This window comes from Spinacia oleracea, chromosome 3, assembly GCF_020520425.1.
Source record: "Spinacia oleracea cultivar Varoflay chromosome 3, BTI_SOV_V1, whole genome shotgun sequence".
Taxonomy (NCBI): Eukaryota; Viridiplantae; Streptophyta; class Magnoliopsida; order Caryophyllales; family Amaranthaceae; genus Spinacia; species Spinacia oleracea.
The window spans coordinates 10160165-10180131 of NC_079489.1; the positions used below are offsets into that span (position 1 = coordinate 10160165).

Consider the following 19967-nt stretch of genomic DNA (forward strand, 5'->3'; position numbering starts at 1 on the left):
AATTCACTATAAAAAAATTAAAAAAAAAAAAAAAACTATATTCATATCGTTTTATGTTTTCAGTTTCTTGTTTTTTAGAAAAATAAACGAAAATATGAAAATCACAAAAATAGTCACTGAAAATTGGGTAGTGATACCGAATGAGCCCATAATTTTTAGTTTTGTGTTGTCAGTTTTCAAGATTAAGATGACTATTATTATATGAATTACAAATTTCGTGTTCATAATTCAACCTGCATATATTGATCATATGACTTTAAAAATCATAAAACCAAAAACTAAAACGGACAAAAATCTGATTAAAAAAATTGTTATTATGTTAGTCCTATTTAATTTCTTAAATTTTAAACTGTTAACCCTTTGATATATCCAACAGTTAGCTAGGTTCTTTCAGTTTTTTTTGTCCTTTTCATTTAACTAAATAATTCCTAGCTAATTAATTAAGGTCTAAAGCATTGACCTAAAATATAGCAGAACAAGCATTGCCATCCCAATTTCTTCAATCCCTGATCAACTTCTTTCTTCTTCTGTTCTTCTTTAATTGATGAACTACAATCGATCTTGATACTTTAACACAGGTTATTTCTTACCTCTTTCTCTCGTCGATTTCGCCACGTCATTATAGAAATTGCGTGTTTGAATTAAGTTCATCACCAACCAGACTGTTAATTAGATTTCATTATTGCAGGGAAGATATTATGTACGGTCAAAAAATTAAATTAGGAGATTAATTAGTGAAAATTAACACGTACAAGATGTTAAGAACACAACTGGAAGTTCTTAATGCGCTTGATGTGGCCAAAACACAATGGTACCATTTCAAAGCCATTGCGATTGCTGGAATGGGATTCTTCACAGATGCCTACGACTTATTCTGCATCTCCATGGTAGCGAGGCTGCTCGGGCGTCTGTACTACACCCTTCCTGGCGCGGAGAAGCCCGGGACTTTGCCTATCAATGTTGCAGCTGCTGTCAATGGTGCCGCACTTTGTGGAACCTTACTTGGCCAGCTTTTCTTTGGTTGGCTCGGAGATCGTATGGGGCGAAAGAAAGTGTACGGTATCACCTTGATTATAATGATCTTCTCATCTTTCGCCTCGGGACTCACCTTTGGTAAAACAGCAAAGGGGGTGATGACTTCACTTTGCTTCTTTCGGTTCTGGCTTGGGTTTGGTGTTGGAGGAGAATACCCTCTTTCAGCCACCATCATGTGTGAGTATGCTAACAAGAAGACTCGCGGGACATTCATTGCCGCGGTCTTTGCTATGCAAGGGATGGGTATCTTGGCGGGTGGTATAGTGGCCTTATTGGTTTCGGCCACTTTTGAAAATAAATTCAAACCTCCTCCCTTTAATGTGGACCCAATAGCCTCTATACCCCGGGAAGCTGACTACATCTGGCGTATTGTCTTCATGTTCGGGGCTTTCCCTGCTGCTCTGACGTACTACTGGCGCATGCAGATGCCTGAGACTGCTAGGTACACCGCTCTAGTGGCTAAAAACCCTAGACAGGCGGCTCAAGACATGTCAAAAGTCCTCAACGTTACTCTAGACGCGGAGGAAGATAGGGTTACGAGATATGTGTTAAGTGAAAGGCACCAGTTTGGGCTATTCTCGCGTGAATTTGCTCGCCGGTATGGTATCCACCTCCTAGGAACCACCAGTACGTGGTTCTTACTCGACATTGCTTTCTACAGTCAAAACCTTTTCCAAAAGGATCTATACTTCTCCGTAGGGTGGATCCCACCCTCGGGTGAGATGAGTGCTATCAGGGAGGTATATATGATAGCTAGATTCTCAACCCTGATCGCTCTTTGTGGGACTGTCCCTGGATACTGGTTTACTGTCGCCTTCATAGACGTAATTGGACGTTGGTGGATCCAAATGATGGGATTCTTTTTCATGACGATATTCATGTTTGCCATTGCCTTACCCTATGAGCATTGGAAAACAAAGGATCATCGTATTGGTTTCCTTATATTGTACGGTCTTACCTTCTTCTTTGCCAACTTTGGCCCTAATGCTACCACCTTCGTCGTTCCGGCTGAGATCTTCCCGGCTAGGCTCAGGTCTACTTGCCATGGTATATCAGCCGCGTCAGGGAAGGCCGGGGCTATAATTGGGGCGTTCGGGTTTCTCTACGCCTCCCAAGAGAAAGACCCGGCTAATAGAGGTCATAATTATCCAGTAGGTATTGGGAAGAAGAAGTCCCTGATAGTTCTTGGTGTCATAAACTTTCTTGGAATGCTTTGCACATTCTTGATTCCGGAACCAATGGGGAAATCTCTTGAAGAATTGGCTGGAGAAGTTGATATTGATGATGCTGAATATGACCGAAAAGTTTTTGCTTGATTAATTAATATAATTACCACTTACTATATCTCCGTTTCATAATTTTCTTAACGTTTTCCGGTTTGTTCAATTTCAAAACGTTAAAAACATTATGAAACAGAGGTAGTATAAGTGATGATCCACTAGGCTTTGTTGGCTTGTTTAATTACATCTTAACATATAACTCAAAATTAATTGGTTTTTATATATTTTTTGGGATTTATTCTCTCTTAAATTGATTTAATTTGTTGTAAATCTTAGCTTGGTTTTGTTGTTTGTATTGAGACTCAACCGAGCTTTGGATCACATTGATATAATTAATAAGGTATTTGGGAAAATCAAAATACCTTGTATTCCCTTGTACTTCATTGTAAATATACAAACTCAAAATTTTGTGTGATATGGATAAATTTTAGTTAATTGGAGGTTGTGTGTTACGTATTTGCCTATTACAGTTCTTATTTGTTTTTCTACCAAAGGTAGTTGATTGATTATACATGTACTAATTATTATACAAGCAAACCACACATACCCACAATTTGTGTACTATTTGTGTGTCACTTTTTTTCATTGGTTAATATTAAGTGCACTTTTAGATATGTGAATAAAAGTTTAACACCGGTTAAATCATTGTTAAACATCAACTTTTTTAGGTAAGAAACAACGTATTGAGATTTGAGACTATTATTGAGTAATGTTGCTAATTAATTTACATTCTCAAACCCCCAAACTTCAACTATACTTCTCTGTTTATCTAAATTCTTCAAGAAGATGGTGAAACTATTTTGAAAATGTACATTGAGGCAAAGTCCATAACATTTTATGACGACCTAATTACTCATTAACTACTTTGATTTCATTTGTTTGCTCTAAACTCAATGGACCAGATAATTTACAACTTAAAGTATAATTACTTTAATTTAGGGTTGAACTTTAATTCATGAAACATTTTGGTTTTGGAATTCAAGAAAGAACTTGAAAAAGACGGATTTTAGTATTGTTTGTACTATTTGTCATTACCACAAGAAAGAACTTGAAAGAAGTTGAGTTTTCTTGATACTGAATTGCAGTATTGTTTGTTTGTGCAAGATAGTTGGATTTTAATAAGTTGGAAAATTAATGTAGTTCATATTTTAACAAAAATAAATTTTAATGAGATAACAACTAATCAGTTTAATAATATCGGGACGATTGTATACTACGACGGCGTTTTCGTGTTACTTTTAACGTGGGGGTACGCGGTAAAAGAATTATTTATTGAAAAACTTAGCAGTTGAGTTTGAGGAATATGTAGGCTGGAAGATGGAAATAACAAGAGTGATTATAAACAGAGATGATCTGGAGAAAGAAATTATCTTAGTTTCTTGTGCTGCAAATCCATTCCTGGTAGGATTAGATAAAGTCTGATATTTGGAGATGTAAATTATGTCTTACATTAAGACTTATATATGATATCTCATATTGGCAGATATGATCGAAAACATATGTCCAATGAATATTACATTCTTACGAGCTACATGGTAAAGATCAAAAACTTAACAATGTAACGTCTCAGTGGAATGTGATCTCGATGCGGCCTTGAGCAGGTTGCTTCGAGGTCATCCTTGTTGACCAAGAATGTAAAATAGTTGTTTTTTTCCGGTTCGAAAAACGTTCCCTTCAAGAACACATAACTTAAGATGGACTTGAAATTTTTTTAATCAACTCATGGTGTACGACTCGTTATTCCTATCGAGATAATATTTGAGATACTCTTAAATTTATATGGAAAAAAAATTAGGAGGAGCTGAGAAATCTCAATTCGTTGAATATTAGTGATGCTATGAAAGATATTGCAAGTACAGTAGTTTATTCTTCGTATTCATCCACCACTCTTGCATACGAACAACCTTAATCGTCACACGATTAAAGCGTTTCAGAAAAATTTTAGTTATACTTCCATAAAACAATCATGGTGTTTTATTTCTACATGCAATCCCAATGAATATGTATATCTACATCTCAAATCATTGTTAACATTTTACAATTTGACTTATAAACTTAGTAAAAAATTGTTGGTGTGATGTTTTTAATTTTTTTTTTTTAATTGTGGTAATGATAAATTTTTTCCAATCCCTTTTAAAATAATACTACAATTTGTTGAATTAAAAATGATTCATGTAACAATATATTTCATCACTTTGTATCTTGTAAATAATTTAATATAATTTGTTTTTTTTAATTTTCATCCTGCAAACGAATTCATTTAAATGAAAATTTTAACAAAAAGGCGTAGTTTAAACAATAAACTTTTACCCCATGTCCGCACGTTAAAAATAATATGAGAATGTCATTGTTGTATACAATTGTCCCGACACTACCAATCTGATCAGTTTCTATCTTTTTTAAAATTTTCTTGTTAAAATATGAATTACATTCTTTTCCAACTTACTAAAATTCATCTATATTCTACAAACAAATAGTACTGCAATTCAGCTTCAAGAAAAAACACAACGTCACCCCTCTTTTAAATTCTCTTTTGAAACTCAAACCCAAAATGTATCATAAATTAAAGTTAAAATTCAACTATTCTACTTTTTTCAAAAAAATTGACTTTTTTTCCCCGATTTGAAGATTTTTGCTAGTGTCAATTATCATGAATGAAATATGATAGTATATTTACACTACGTAATTCTTATATAGATTACTATAATTTTACCTATAAATTTATAATCTTGATTTTATAGCTATCAAAAACTTTCTAACATTAAATGAATTCGTTAAAGAGTGAAAATTTAAAAACAACAAATTACACTAAATTATTTACGAGATACAAATTGATATAGATAATTATATATTTATGAAATTGAAAATAACAGGATGACTTGAAACTATTTACGAAATTATAATAAGAAAAAAAAATCATTAATAAAATACCGATTATAAGAAATCATTCACGGAATAAAAATAATACGTGTCCTAGATTATTTTCTTTAAAATACAACCATAAGTGTTTTTTATTTTATAATCAAAGAATTTATTATTGTTTGTTATTGCAGGATAAATGGATTTTAGTAAGTTGGAAAATAACGTAGTTCGTAATTAGATAGGAATTGATGAGTTCAGAAGCACCGGGACGATTGTATACGACGATGGCGTTCTCATGTTAATTTTAACGTACAGAATCGCGGTAAAAAATTATAAGAATTTCAACTCAAATGACCTGCGATGAAACTCTCTACGTAGTGAAAGTTTTTCAGCCTTCTTTTTCAGAAGATCCAACATAAATGATGTGTGCTATTTCAGGTACTTTTATTATCTTGTATATAGTTTTTTTTTTGTATTTGTAATTGATGTACAAATGACACAACACAAACTGAAGATGGATTCGAAATTTTTTGCATTGAATATGGATTACATATTTCTACCTATAAATTTATAGTCTTGATTTTATATATATTAGAAAACTTTCTATTATTAAATTAATTCGTTTACATATTGAAAATTTAGAAATAACAAATTACATTAAATTATTTACGTGATACAAATTCATAATATTGATAATTATATATTTATATGAAACATTTTTCAAATTAAAAAATTACGTGAAAACATTTATGAAATTGAAAATTAAATGATGACTTGAAACTATTTACGAAACTATAATAAGAGAAAACCATTATTAAAATACCGATTATAAGAAATCATTCACGGATTAAAAATAATATACTACAGAAAGCCAAAGTGTCTAGAATTATATTTTTTTAAAATACAAACATAAGTGTTTTTTATAATCAAATAATTTATTATTGTTTGTTATCGTAGGATAAATGCATTTTAGTATGTTGGAAAATAATGTAATTCGTAATTAGATATGAATTGATGAGTTCAAAAGCACCGGGACGATTATATACGACAATGGCGTTGTCATGTTAATTTTAACGTGCAGACACGCGGTAAAAAAATTATATGAATTTCTACACAAATGACACGAGAGATTGTCACAAAACCTGGATGTTTAAAGAAACAATTTTTTTCCCGACAAAGATGTTAGGATACGACTTTTGTTTAATCAAAAAAAGATGGGTAAACTAACAATATTGACCGAATATAGATTCTTTTTAGACTATTTGACTTACGAACTACTAATTTGCTTTTGAAATTAGGGAACAAAATTTTTGAGAAATTTGGTACATTCGAAGTGACTCGTGATGAAATTCTCTATGTAGTGAAAGTTTTTCAAACTTCTTTTTTAGAAGATGCAACACAAATGATGTATGTTATTTCAAGTAATTTTATTATCTTGTATATAGTTTTTTATATCTACAGAAGAAAACTGAAGATGGATTCGAAATCTTTTTTCATTAACAAATTCATTTAATAGATTCTTTACATTATCACTTTTTAACATTAAATGATTTCGTTTACAGAGTGAAATTTAAAAACAAAACAAATTATATTAAATTATTTACGAGATACAAAGTGATAAAATATATTTTTACATGAAACATTTTTGAATTAACAAATTGTAGTACTCCTTCCGTCCCGAAATAATCGAAACGCTTTCTTTATATGGTCATCTCGGATTATTTGCAACGTTTCTAAAAATGAATTTTTTTATTAATATTATATCAATTTCTCACTTTTTCAAGGACCCACATACATCCTTACTCCCTAAAAAAACATTAAAAGTTCCTCTACCCCAACCCCACCCCTACCCCTTTAATACACATCTCATTACCTATATTAAAAAAATACCCCACTACCAACTAATATCTAATTAAATAATAAGTCAATTACAATGCATTAAACTCTATGCCGGTCAAACCGTTTCAAGTATTCCGAGACGGAATGAGTATTATTTTCTAGATCTGATGAAGTGTCTATTGCTCTTATTTATCAAGCCTTTTTGAAATTCTGTATTGTTTTTGGGTTGGAAGCAAATTTGGAAAAGAGTTGTGCATACTTTAGTGAGATTGAATCTTCATTGCAAGATCCATATTGCTCTATGTTACATATGAGTAAAGGGGCTCTACCGTTTAGATTTTTGGGTGCTCCCAGGCGTGCTAACGAGACAGGCAGACAGCAGCTGAGATTTGGATGACCTGGCTAGGGGTTGCCATGGCTCTGGGTTGAGGCGTTTCTTTTTGCAGTCCGACACTTTGGGGCATGCCGAATTGAGGTATTGTGGTGGGTCTTTGGTTGTTTTTGGAAGTAGGTGGTTCTATTTGCTGGATTACCAGCTCACTTGACTCTGTCATTGTGTGAGGGGTTGGGTGTTTTCAAAGAACGAGGCCTGGAGGTCCCCTCCTTCTAGCGCCACTTGTTCCGAGTGTGGAACCGCGGAGATACTCTTGGTGGAGACGCTGTCCTGTCAGACAGAACAAACGTAGGCTAACCTCGGGGGTTTAACCGAGGAAACCCCCTCCGATGCCTAAGTCAGCAAGTAAACTAATATTCTTAGAGAGAGAAAGTAGAGAGGGTTAAGAATTGTACTTGTATTAAACGTGTCCGCAAATGAATGGGGACGATAGTATTTATAGGCGTACTATTTAGTACTTTTGCCTATTCAGATGTTGCCGCGTGTACGTTGGCGATGTTCTTGTTATTTGTCCTTTTGCTTAACGACATGCCTCTGTTGTCGTCTAGCAGATCGTTGTCCCGCATACCTATGGGTCCGCGCGGTCCTTTAAGTGTTTGTATTGCTTTCACCAACTACCTTTGCGGCTGCTCCGCTAGGAGGTTTGCCAAGCGGTTCACTTTCTCTGCTAGGAGTTGAATGGTCTGGTAGGTTATTTTTACTCTCGTACAAGATGGAATTCTTTGAGATAACATATGTTCCTCCCCTCCTCGTTCAGGGCCAGGGTAACAAACGTAGTACGTATCAGGGGCCATGTAGCGGGCAACTGGCCTGCCATGTTCATATATACGGAGTATATCTTAAATTATAAACAGCTAGATAACTGTTGTTAGAATCCTATCCTATAAAGTCAACTAATAAGTATACACTCTCGGGTACACATTGTTAACAATGAATAATTATCTCACACTTGAATCATTCAAACAATGATCAAATAATTTATCAATAACCATAAATTAAGTTAGTTGCACTCATGTAGTTAAGTTAATTAGTTCCTTGTCGTGGAAACATTATACTCCGTATTATTATTAGTCTACCAAGTATATAAAGTCAACTCTAAAAACAATTGCCGTTGACTGGTTTAGTGACAGTATATGCTTAAATAGATGCCGGAAAAGATTCCGGCACAAATTATAGTATATGCTTATTAGATGCCGGCGAAATTTCCGGCGGAATGTGTAATGATGAAATTCTTGTAAATATTTATGTTGCTTCACTCCATTACCTTCACTAGTTTCCAACTCCCTCCCATTTTTTTGGACCACCTTGAGATGCAACTCTTGCTCGTTTTAGACGGGTTAGATTTTCTCCCACCTCTCTCTCCATTTGGCATTTGTGTCCCCTGTTTTTCTTACAAAGTAACGGAGTGTTTCCTTAGTCCCATAATACATTTATGTATAGCATGTGATCTAGATCTGATACAGGTTAGTAGAGCTGGTGGGAACTCATTTTGTAACTTGGAGGTAACAAGATCGAGCCCTGACTCAAGCGAAAACCTGCGTGACTGAACTTATTAACATTTGATAGGTGTTGATTCAGTAAGGTTCTTTTTCTTTACCTAATAAAAAAATTATAATCGCGATCTTATTAGATTTGTCTTGATATACATACTTTAAAAAATATAAGTCAAAATTTTAATTTTTAATTTTGCGTATCAATTTTTTTTTTGAAACGAGTATTTTTATTATTTAATTAGAAATTAAACTACTCCCTCGTCCCTTAATACTCGACCTGTTTTGACTTTTTGCACTATTCATATAATTCTCTTTGACCCTATTTTATTTCTAGTATATGAAAACAAATTATATAATATATTGTTGGCTCATCTTAATATATATTTTCAAAATATTAATATTTTTATAAGTTTTTATAATATGTAGTTAAAGAAATAGATGGTCAAAGTTGTGCATCGACAAGCGTATCCGGTCAAAACAGGTCGAGTATTAAGAGACAGATGGAATATACAAAGTACAAGTACGTATATACATATAGAGACCAACATGCCTATATAAACTTTCTACTTCCTTTTATTTAAAAATAGCAATGTTTTAAGAAGGATCCGTTAACCTGGGTGGCTAGGTCTGTTCCTCATGGATTTTTTTTCATCCTTGTAATTGCATCGCTTTCATGTTACGTACTTACGCAGTGAATCCATTTGAATGTTTCGAAAGTGGCGTTACATTTTCTGTTGAAGAATGTTTTTTTATGTAGTGTTCAGAAATATATACTACCTCCGTTTCAGAAAGTTCTTTACGCTTTGGAAAATGTGTCCAAAGTATAAAAACTTTGACCTTAAATTCGCACCATTATATACATCAAAACGTTACATGTAAGATCTAGTTAGATTGGTATTAGGATGTATTTTCAGAATATCAATTTTTATAATTTTTTCACATACGAAATTGGACATATTAAATAGTTAAATATTGCATTGGAGTTCGTGCAAATAGTAACTGTAAAGATTTTTTTGAAACGGAGGTAGTAAATGGTAGAGAATGCGTGGCAACGTCCGTAGTGCAAACTGCAAAGCCTCAAAGTTGCGGCGGACAACTCCGATCCGACTAGTATGTCTCCGAGGCTCTGCTACTTGTTGCACGCTTATGTTGAAATGTCATGAGGAAGAAGACATGCCATGTACTTACGGTACGTGGTCTAGAAGCGAAGAATCATGGATATAATGCATGCATGTAACATGACCAACATCACAACATCTGTCATGCACCGGCCTAGTTGTATAAGATGTACTCTCTCACATTTTCCTACTCACACACTGCATGTACATATGAACACATGGGTTTTTTTTAATGCATGCACTGATCGATGCACATGTGATGATGTGAAAGGTGCATCGTATTTCGGTTGCAAATATAAGAAGCTTCACACCAACATAGCCTCATAAAAACATCAATTAAGGGTTTTTTCTATAAAAACAACACAATATATAAATCACGTACACAAGGAGTCAAGGATAATTATTACGTAGTAATTGAGAATACAATGCAAGTCATGCCAATTTAACGTTACAAAGTTTTGGAAGAAATGTGGCATATAAATGATACTGGTTTTCGGCCGTAAAATCTACTTTGGCCCTATATATTGTGCAAGTTAACGTGTGGTCTGACAGGGCCGGTCCTGACTTTTTTGTGGCCTATGGGCGAAAAAAAAATTGAGGCCCTTTTAATGATACGTGAAAAAAAAATCTCATAAACGTGTTGTACTTTATGATTGAAAAAATGTATGTAAATAATTGACATTTCACTTTTTAAGACTTAATACTACTCTATTCTAATTAAACTCGCCAAGAAAAATTTACTCTAATTACGAAATATAAAGGCTTGAATATTTTCGAACTTGTGCCTTAAACATGAATTATATTCTAATATTTCAAACATTTAAGGTAACATAAGACAAAGTCTACAACAACTTGACCTCTTCAAATTTCAAAATTGGATGAAATAAATATTTTGAATAACTAAAGGATAATGAAACTTAAAATTGAAAACTACAATGATTTAGTAATTAACAGACCATTCAGCAAGTCGGTAATAATTTTTGAAGTACAATAAACTAAAAATCAATTATTTTTTTCTAAACTCCAAAGTAAAACAAAGAGTGTGATTAGATTAACAAAAGAAGAAGAAAATATTATGATTATAAGGATTGTATATGGCTCTACTTTGTGGTGTTAGCAAATGAGAAATAACAAAAAATGGGAAAAAAAAATAAAGCCTAGTAGGGATCGAACTTGGGTGGACATACCGAAATCATTTGTACACAAACAACTGGGCTGCGTCTCCTAATGTAAACAAATGGGCATGAAATATTATACATACACACTTAGATTAGATTAACTGATATTGGGCTTTTTTCCTGGGGCCCAGGGCGACGGCCCCTTATGCCCTGCCCCAGGGCCGGCCTTGGGTCTGAGTTGTGCATGAGTCGGCCATATGAAATTCGTGGCATGACATTGCATATTTCTTAGGCCGAGACTAGCAAACCTAGACATATAGACTCGACCTAAAACACAGAAGCACAATCCTATGCCATATTTAAGATACGTACTCAAATTATGGAAATTTATAAAGAGTAATGATTTTAAAAGGGGTCATAATCAGTATCCATATATTTATTTTGTTCTCTGTACAGCTGTACTTATCTAGAATAAATATAGATTTTTTTTCTAGAGGGAACGAATTTAGTTTATCTGATAACATGTCTACCATTTAAAATTTCATCAACTACGTGACCTCACGTCATACACCTGAGGATGACAGGAATAAAATAATCGACGTAATTATTATTATTATTATTATTATTATTATTATTATTATTATTATTATTATTATTATATTATTATTATTATTATTATTAATGAAAAATGGTAAATTTGACTTTCGAGGGAGATCCCGTCAAGTTCATGGAGTAATTAATATTACAGCCATGCATATATGCAATACAGATGATTATGGAGACATGAGTAATTTATACGTACTTCTTCCATTTTGTTATTTTTCTTTTTGATTCATTTTTCTTTTGATTGGTATTTAATTAGTGATGCATTGATTATGGTCGTTGCTCTTTTCTACACGAAGGAACACAAATGAGCCAAGATGTTCGCTAATAGCTCGCGGACAAGCTCTGTCAAAGTTCCTTCATTAAGCAATTGAACGAGCTCGAGAAAATATTTAAGGCTCGTTTACTAAGTGAGCTTTACTGATTGGAAAACATCACGTTCAACTCGTTAGTGTTCACAAACAACTCATTTATAATTCGTTAATAGCTTATAAATATTTTAATAGAATACTATAAAAAAAATTGTAATTTAATTATAGAATATACGTACATTATGTATTAGTATAATGGTAAAATCCAAGTTTTGTGTGGTAAAATATATAAATTTTACCTATTAAATAGGTCTTTATCTTCATTAAAAGGTTGAGTTGCAAATCTCGTTGGATTCGAGCTAACTTGGAACACAAACGAGAAAGCTCAGGCCGATTCGGACAAATATTTTATTAAACAAGCCCAGCTCAAACAATTTTTTTTTTTTTCTAAAAAAAATAGCTCGTTCAAGCTCGAGCATGCTCGAACATGCTCAAACACGTTGACTCATTTACATTCTTAACAAGCTTAACTCGATAACACTATTACTCGACTTGACTTGACTCATTTACATTCTTACTTGCATGCCAACTTCATCCCACAACTTGGACGTTGCGACTTGTGTTCGTTAGGTTGACTTAGTTTGTAATGTGGCTAGATCTACTTCGTAAGTTTCATGTAGTTTTCCATTCCATGCACTAGCTAGTTGTAAACTCCGCCTGTGAGTGTCGCGTATGCGACATTCACTTGTGAGTGTCGCGTATGCGGCATTCACTGCCGGTCCCAAGTCCGGAGAAAGGAGGAGGGTGCGGTAGGTTGGTGGCGGCCAGCATTAAAACTAAGCCACATATCATGACATGAATCGACAATGGAATATCGTGGGGGCGTCCCCTTCTCAGCGACGCGCTACACCTCTTAAGCCCGGGTGTAGTGAAAAATATTTGAGGGTTGCTAGGTCGTCGCCCAGAAGCGGCGCGCCACCCCTACACCTGGGGGTGGTGTCAAATATGCAAGGGTGCGCTACACTTCCTAGGCCCGGGTGTAGTGGAAAATATGCAAGGGTTGCTAGGCCGTCGCCCGGAAGCGGTGCGCCACCCGAGGGTGGTGTTAACTATCCAAGGTTTCATGGTAAGGGCAGGGGTAAGGGTAGTAGGATGCGTTTTGGGACTTGGAACGTTGGCTCTTTGACGGGGAGATTAGTCGAAGTAGTAGAGGTTATGAGAAGGAGGAGAATTAACATATTATGTTAATTTGCAAGAGACTAAGTGGGTTGGAAACAAGGCAAGAGAAATAGCTCCATGGGGTTATAAGCTTTGGTATTCGTAGGTATCCTTATTGACAGATATTATATTGATGATGTAGTGGACGTGTCCCGAAAGAGTGATCGAATTATGAGTATTAAGCTTGTGTTAGGGGATGAAGTTGTAAATATTGTGAGTGCCTATGCACCACAAGCAGGACTAGATGCATCAACTAGACAAGAATTTTGGGAGGATTTAGAAGAAGTGGTGCAACGTGTCCCTAGAAGTGAGAAACTGATCATTGGTGGGGATCTCAACGGACATGTAGGCTCAAGTCGCGATGGATTTGAAAGCATTCATGGTGGTTTTTGGTATGGGGAGCGGAATGAAGCGGGAAATGCTATTTTGGATTTTGCATTGGCATATGACTTGGGTATAATGAACACTTGGTTTGAGAAAAGAGAATCTCACCTAGTAACCTATAGGAGTGGAGATAATGCGAGTCAGATTGGCTTGTTTTTAGTAAGGAATGCTTTGAGACAGTGCTACACCAATTGTAAGGTGATTCCGGGTGAGAGTACAGCAACCCAACATAGACTTGTGGTACTTGATTTTCGAGGTAGAAGTTATATAAGAAGGAGAAGACCACTAGTGGAGCCTAGGATCAAGTGGTGAAAGTTCAAGGGGAGCAACAACTAAAATTCGTGGAAAAGGTGGCAAGTGAAGGTATTTGGGCCGGGGATATGAATTTGGATATAGACTCATTATGGACAAGAATGGAGCACACCATAAAGGGAGTGGCGAAAGAGGTCCTAGGGGAATCTAAAGGAATCATGCCACCAAGTAAGGACACATCTTGGTGGAACGAAGTTGTGCAACAAGCTATAAAGACTAAACGAGAATTCTATAAAGAGTTGGGAAAATGTAGAAGTGATGAGAACTACGAGAAGTACAAGGAGGCTAAAAGGGAAGCAAAGAAGGCCGTAAGAGAGGCTAGAGCAAAGGTGAATCAGGATCTTTACGTAAGATTGGATACAAAGGAAGGTGAAAAAGACATCTATAGACTTGCTCGAATGAGAGATAGAAAGACGCGAGACATCGGGAGGATTAAATGTGTGAAAGATGTTGATCAAAAAGTTTTGGTGGGAGATAAGGAAATCAAGGATAGATGGAGGTTCTACTTTGATAGCTTGTTCAACGGGGATCAAGGGCGCGATATTGGGGATACAAATATCCCTAGGGATATGGTTAACCTAGACTTTATGAGAAGAATTCAAAAGGGAGAAGTCGAAATGGCACTGAAAAAGATGGGACGCAAGAGGGCAGTGGGGCCCGATGGTATACCTATCGAAGTCTGGAGATGCTTGGGAGAGAGAGGGGTTGTATGGTTAACAACTCTTTTCAACAAGATTTGGGGAAGTAATAAGATGCCATTAGAGTGGAGGAAGAGTACCATCATCCCCTTGTACAAGAATAAGGGTGATGTCCAGGATTGTGCCAACTATCGAGGAATCAAACTAATGAGTCATACTATGAAACTTTGGGAGCGGATTATTGAGCAAAGACTGAGGAAAACTGTGAAAATTTCGGAGAACCAGTTTGGATTTATGCCTGGGAGATCGACTATGGAGGCCATTCATCTTATAAGGCAACTAATGGAGAATTATCGAGATAAGAAGAAGGACTTACATCTGGTTTTCATAGATTTGGAGAAGGCGTATGATAAGGTACCAAGGGAAATCCTTTGGTGGGCATTAAGTAAGAAAGGAATTCCGAGGAAGTATATTGATATCATCAAGGACATGTATGAGGGAGTTAGCACGAGTGTGAGAACTAGTGTCGGTAAGACCGAAGAATTCCCCATTACGATTGGAGTACATCAAGGTTCCGCACTTAGCCCGTTTCTTTTTGCTATAGTCATGGACGAATTGACGAGGTCAATCCAAGATGGTATTCCCTGGTGCATGATGTTTGCAGATGATATTGTGTTGATTGATGAAACAAAAGAAGGAGTGGAAAGTAAGTTGGAGTTATGGAGACAAACTTTGGAATCTCGGGGTTTTAGGCTGAATAGAAACAAGACGGAATATATGGAGTGTAAGTTTAGTGGAGTTCAAGGTAGAGGGACAGGGGAGATTACCTTGGATGGGAAAATTGTCCAAGGCTCTGAAACGTTCCGTTATTTAGGATCTATTATCCAAAAGGATGGAGAATTGGATGGCGATGTGGCCCATAGAATTAAAGCAGGTTGGTTGAAGTGGAAAGATGCCACGGGGTTCCTATGTGATTCAGGCATGCCCCAAAGATTGAAGGGAAAATTTTACCGCACGGCAATTCGACCGGCTTTGTTATACGGCACAGAATGCTGGGCAGTGAAACATTGTCACGTGCACAAGATGAATGTGGCGGAGATGCGCATGTTACGTTGGATGTGTGGGCATACAAGAAAGGATCGTTTGAGGAATGAAATTATTAGGAAGAAAGTAGGGGTTGCACCGATTGAGTTTAAGATGATGGAAAATCGTTTAAGATGGTTTGGACATGTAAGCAGAAGATCAAGTGATGCCCCGGTTAGGAGGATAGAAGGGTGGCAAAGTGATAGAACTACAAGGGGTAGGGGAAGACCTAAGAAAACTTGGAGGAAGGTGATTGAGTACGATATGAGCTTTCTTGGGATTGAGGAAAATATGGCGTTGGATAGGACAGTGTGGAGGGAGAGAATATACATTGATGACTTCAGTTGATTTATACAGCTTTCATTTTTCTGTTTGTTTCTTTTTTTTATTTATTTATTTTTAGAATTCTTTTAATTTTTTTAATTTACATGCTATTTTGAAATATACTTATTTTACTTATTCATTTATTTTAAACTTTACTTATTTTTTATTATCTCTTACAATATTTCTTCTATAATATACATACATTTTTCCCTTTCTTACTTTCATTAATTCCACTTTCTCTTCCTTGTTTTTCTTATTACTTCTTGCTCCTTTTTTGTTTGATTGGTGACAATGACGATATTCTACGACGATTCATGTTAGCCGACCCCAAATCATTTTGGGACTAAGGCTTTGTTGTTGTTGTTTGCACTAGCTAGTTGTAATTGTATAGTTTTCTCTCAATAAGATCAAATATTTATATGTATATATTTGTTGTATTTTCGCTCGTATTTTAAGTTTAATATATTTGGATTAATTAATAATGGTAACAAGATGGATGCTATCTATATCTACAAGCCTACAACCATGCATGGTTTCATTGACAAAGATTTCGTTGAGACGATTGATGACATAATCAAGAGCTAATTATTGATATTTAATTCGATACATACTAGTAACACTATTAAACTACTACTAAATGTTATTAACAAAGGTTAGTGTCATCCTTAATTAGTCCATTTAATTAGTTTCGTTTAATTATTGTGGCTAATATGATAATCCATTTATCGCTATTTTTGGTTAGAACATACCATCCCTTTTGGATTATTTGGAACTAATTAATTATAGTAACGTGCACCTTTTGCATTGACTTTATATCATACCCAACCCCAACAATTGGCAACAAAACTATTAAAAGTCAACTAATTAAGCGAATCCCCTAATATGGCCGACAAAGTTTGGGAGGGGATGATTAGTTGTCAAATATTGTGTAATCTCGTATCATTCTCATTAATAACACACGTATATATAGTACAACTCAGTTACCTAAACCCTAGGTACACATTAGGTAACTTACCATAGTTAGGACTCTACAGAATATTCACAGAATAATATCTAATATCTTAACATATCTTAACATCCCCCTCAAGGTGGAGCATGTAGATCTCGAATGCCCATCTTGTTCAAAAAAAACTCAAATTGCGCCTTCCCCAACGCTTTGGTGAAGATATCTGCTAACTGAACCTTCGTCGACACGTACGACGGACTGATGATCCCTTCCTTGATTGCATCTCGAATGAAATGACAATCTGACTCGATGTGTTTTGTCCTTTCATGGAACACCGGATTCTGTGCAATATGCAACGCAGACTGACTGTCGCAATACATCCTCATGCCTTGGTCGTGTGTCACCCCCAAGTCGCGTAGTAGTTGTTTCAACCACTTCAACTCACACGTCAGAGCTGCCATCGATCGATATTCTGCCTCAGCAGACGACCGAGAAACAGTATGCTGTTTCTTGGTCTTCCAAGAAACTGGCGACATACCAAGTGACACAAACCATCCAGTCACCGACCGACGCGTCATTGGACACCCTGCCCAATCCGAGTCGCACCACCCCTCCAACTGCAACGCACTGTCCGACCGAAGTAGTATACCTTGACCCGGACACTTCTTCAAATATCTCACTACTCGCAAAGCTGCTTCCCAATGTGCCTCCTTTGGTGCTTGCATAAATTGAGATAGGACATGTACAGAGTAGGCAACGTCTGGTCGCGTGACAGCCAAATAAACCAGACGTCCGATCAGACGCCTATACTGCTCACCGTCCGACAGGTCTGGCCCGTCTGCCAATGCCAACTTATGATTCTGTTCCATGGGAAAGTCCACAGGCTTTGCTCCCAACAATCCGGCCTCTGAGATGATGTCGAGGGCATATTTTCTCTGACATACATAGAACCCTTGACTACTTCGTGCCACCTCTAACCCAAGGAAGTACTTCAGAGCCCCGAGGTCTTTCATTTTAAAACACTCCTTCAAGTATGCCTTAAAACTCTCAAGCGCAAACTTGTTATTGCCTGCGATAATCATGTCGTCCACATAAATGAGCACACTCAGCTGCAACGTACCTTTAGACAGAGTAAAGAGCGAATAATCGGACAGCGACTGTCGAAATCCATAGTGCGTCAATAACGTCGACAACTTCTGTAACCAACATCTAGGTGCTTGTTTCAACCCATACAACGACTTTCTCATTCGACACACTTTGTCAAAGTGATTCTTCTGGAATCCAGGAGGAATCTTCATATAGATCTCTTCCTCCAAGTCACCGTGCAAGAACGCATTGTGGACGTCCATCTGATGCACGTCCCACTGTTTGACAGCTGCGACAGCTAGGAAAGTTCGAACTGTCTCCATCTTCGCGACGGGAGCAAATGTCTCATTATAATCTAACCCTTCCTCCTGATGATTCCCTAAACATACCAATCGAGCCTTCAGTCTCAACAAATTCCCATCCTCATCACGCTTCTCAGTATACACCCATTTACTCCCCAGTGCTTTCTTCCCTTCCGGTAAATTTTCCAACGTCCATGTCCCCTGTTCCTCCAACGCGTCGATTTCAGCAGCCATTGCCTGACGCCACCCCTCATGCTGCATCGCTTGTTTAAAACTCTTAGGAACTTGCCCTTCTTGCAATGCTGCTATATAATGCCTGTGCTTTGACGAAAAACGCTCATAATTAACAAAATATGTGATAGGATAAGGAGTACCTGAGAGTGATGACGCCGTAGGTGTTTTGTCGGAAGTACTATATTTTTCCCGTATTGTATGTATCACACAGTCTTTCAGCTTTGTCGACGGAAACTTCGCACGCTTCCCCCTTCCTAACTCCGTATCCTCCACACACTGCCTTGTCTCACTCTCGTCACTACCCGTCGTCTCCTCTACACCTGTCTGTGAGGAGACGACGTCTGAATCCACTCGACTAGGTGTTTCATGTTGTTGTTCCTCCCTCACAGGCGACGACACTCCCCTGTCGTCGCCACTGGTCAATGACACCCCCTCATCAGCTCCCGGATGCGACAACACTCCCTCAGTATCACCTGTAGGCGGCGACACCCCAGCAGTATCACCTGCAGGCGACGACACGGTCTCAGGACCCGTAGTCCCACTCTCATCCAAACTCCAATGGTCAATCCCCCCATGACCATCATGCACCAGTGGCAACACATCCGATTCATCTACAAAAGGAAACGTCCCTTCATGAAACTTGACATCCCGTGAGACGAAGAACTCATGTGTCTCTAGATCATAAAGTTGCCATCCCTTCCTGCCAAACGGATAACCCAAAAACACACATCGGCGACTCCGAGACTCAAACTTATCCCCTTTACACCGGAGATTATATGCATAACACAGACACCCAAACACGCGGATAGGCACATACGATGGTGGTTTACCAAACAACATCTCATAAGGTGTTTTATTGTCAAGGATCGGGGTAGGTGTACGGTTTATCAAGTAACAGGCGGCCAAAATACATTCCCCCCAAAATGTTATTGGAAGATTTCCTTGAAAACGTAACGCCCTCCCAACATTCAAAATATGTTGGTGTTTTCTCTCGACTCTCCCATTTTGTTGAGGCGTCCCAACACACGACGACTCAAACAGAATCCCATGTTGACGAAAATAATTTTGTAAGCAATTGAATTCAGTACCATTATCACTGCGTACTACTCGAAGGGATCTATTAAACTGACACTTAATCATGGCAACAAAATTAAGAAATGTCGATGCAACTTCCATTTTATTACTCAGTAAATAAATCCACACACCTCTAGAATAATCGTCAACAATGGTAAAAAAATACTTTGCCCCACAAGACGAGGGAGTCTTGTAGGGTCCCCATAAATCAAGATGAACCAATTCAAATGTGCGACTAGCACGACTAACACTAACTGGAAAACTCTCCTTACATTGTCTCGCCCGCGGACATACATCACAAATTGTTTTATTC

At 36.8% G+C, this 19967-nt stretch overlaps 2 protein-coding genes across 2 annotated transcripts; both read left to right on the forward strand.

The window, feature by feature from the left end:
* The first annotated feature begins 400 nt into the window (after positions 1-400).
* LOC110802041 (probable inorganic phosphate transporter 1-3) lies at positions 401-2761 on the forward strand. Its single transcript, XM_022007477.2, has 2 exons — positions 401-578; positions 689-2761. Exon 2 carries the CDS (start codon positions 756-758, stop codon positions 2349-2351), a length of 1596 nt encoding a protein of 531 aa, XP_021863169.1. The 5' UTR covers positions 401-578; positions 689-755; the 3' UTR covers positions 2352-2761.
* Positions 2762-13058: 10297 nt separating this feature from the next.
* LOC110802026 (uncharacterized) lies at positions 13059-13967 on the forward strand. Its single transcript, XM_056838800.1, has 2 exons — positions 13059-13296; positions 13378-13967. Exons 1-2 carry the CDS (start codon positions 13059-13061, stop codon positions 13965-13967), a joined length of 828 nt encoding a protein of 275 aa, XP_056694778.1.
* The last annotated feature ends 6000 nt before the right edge of the window (positions 13968-19967 follow it).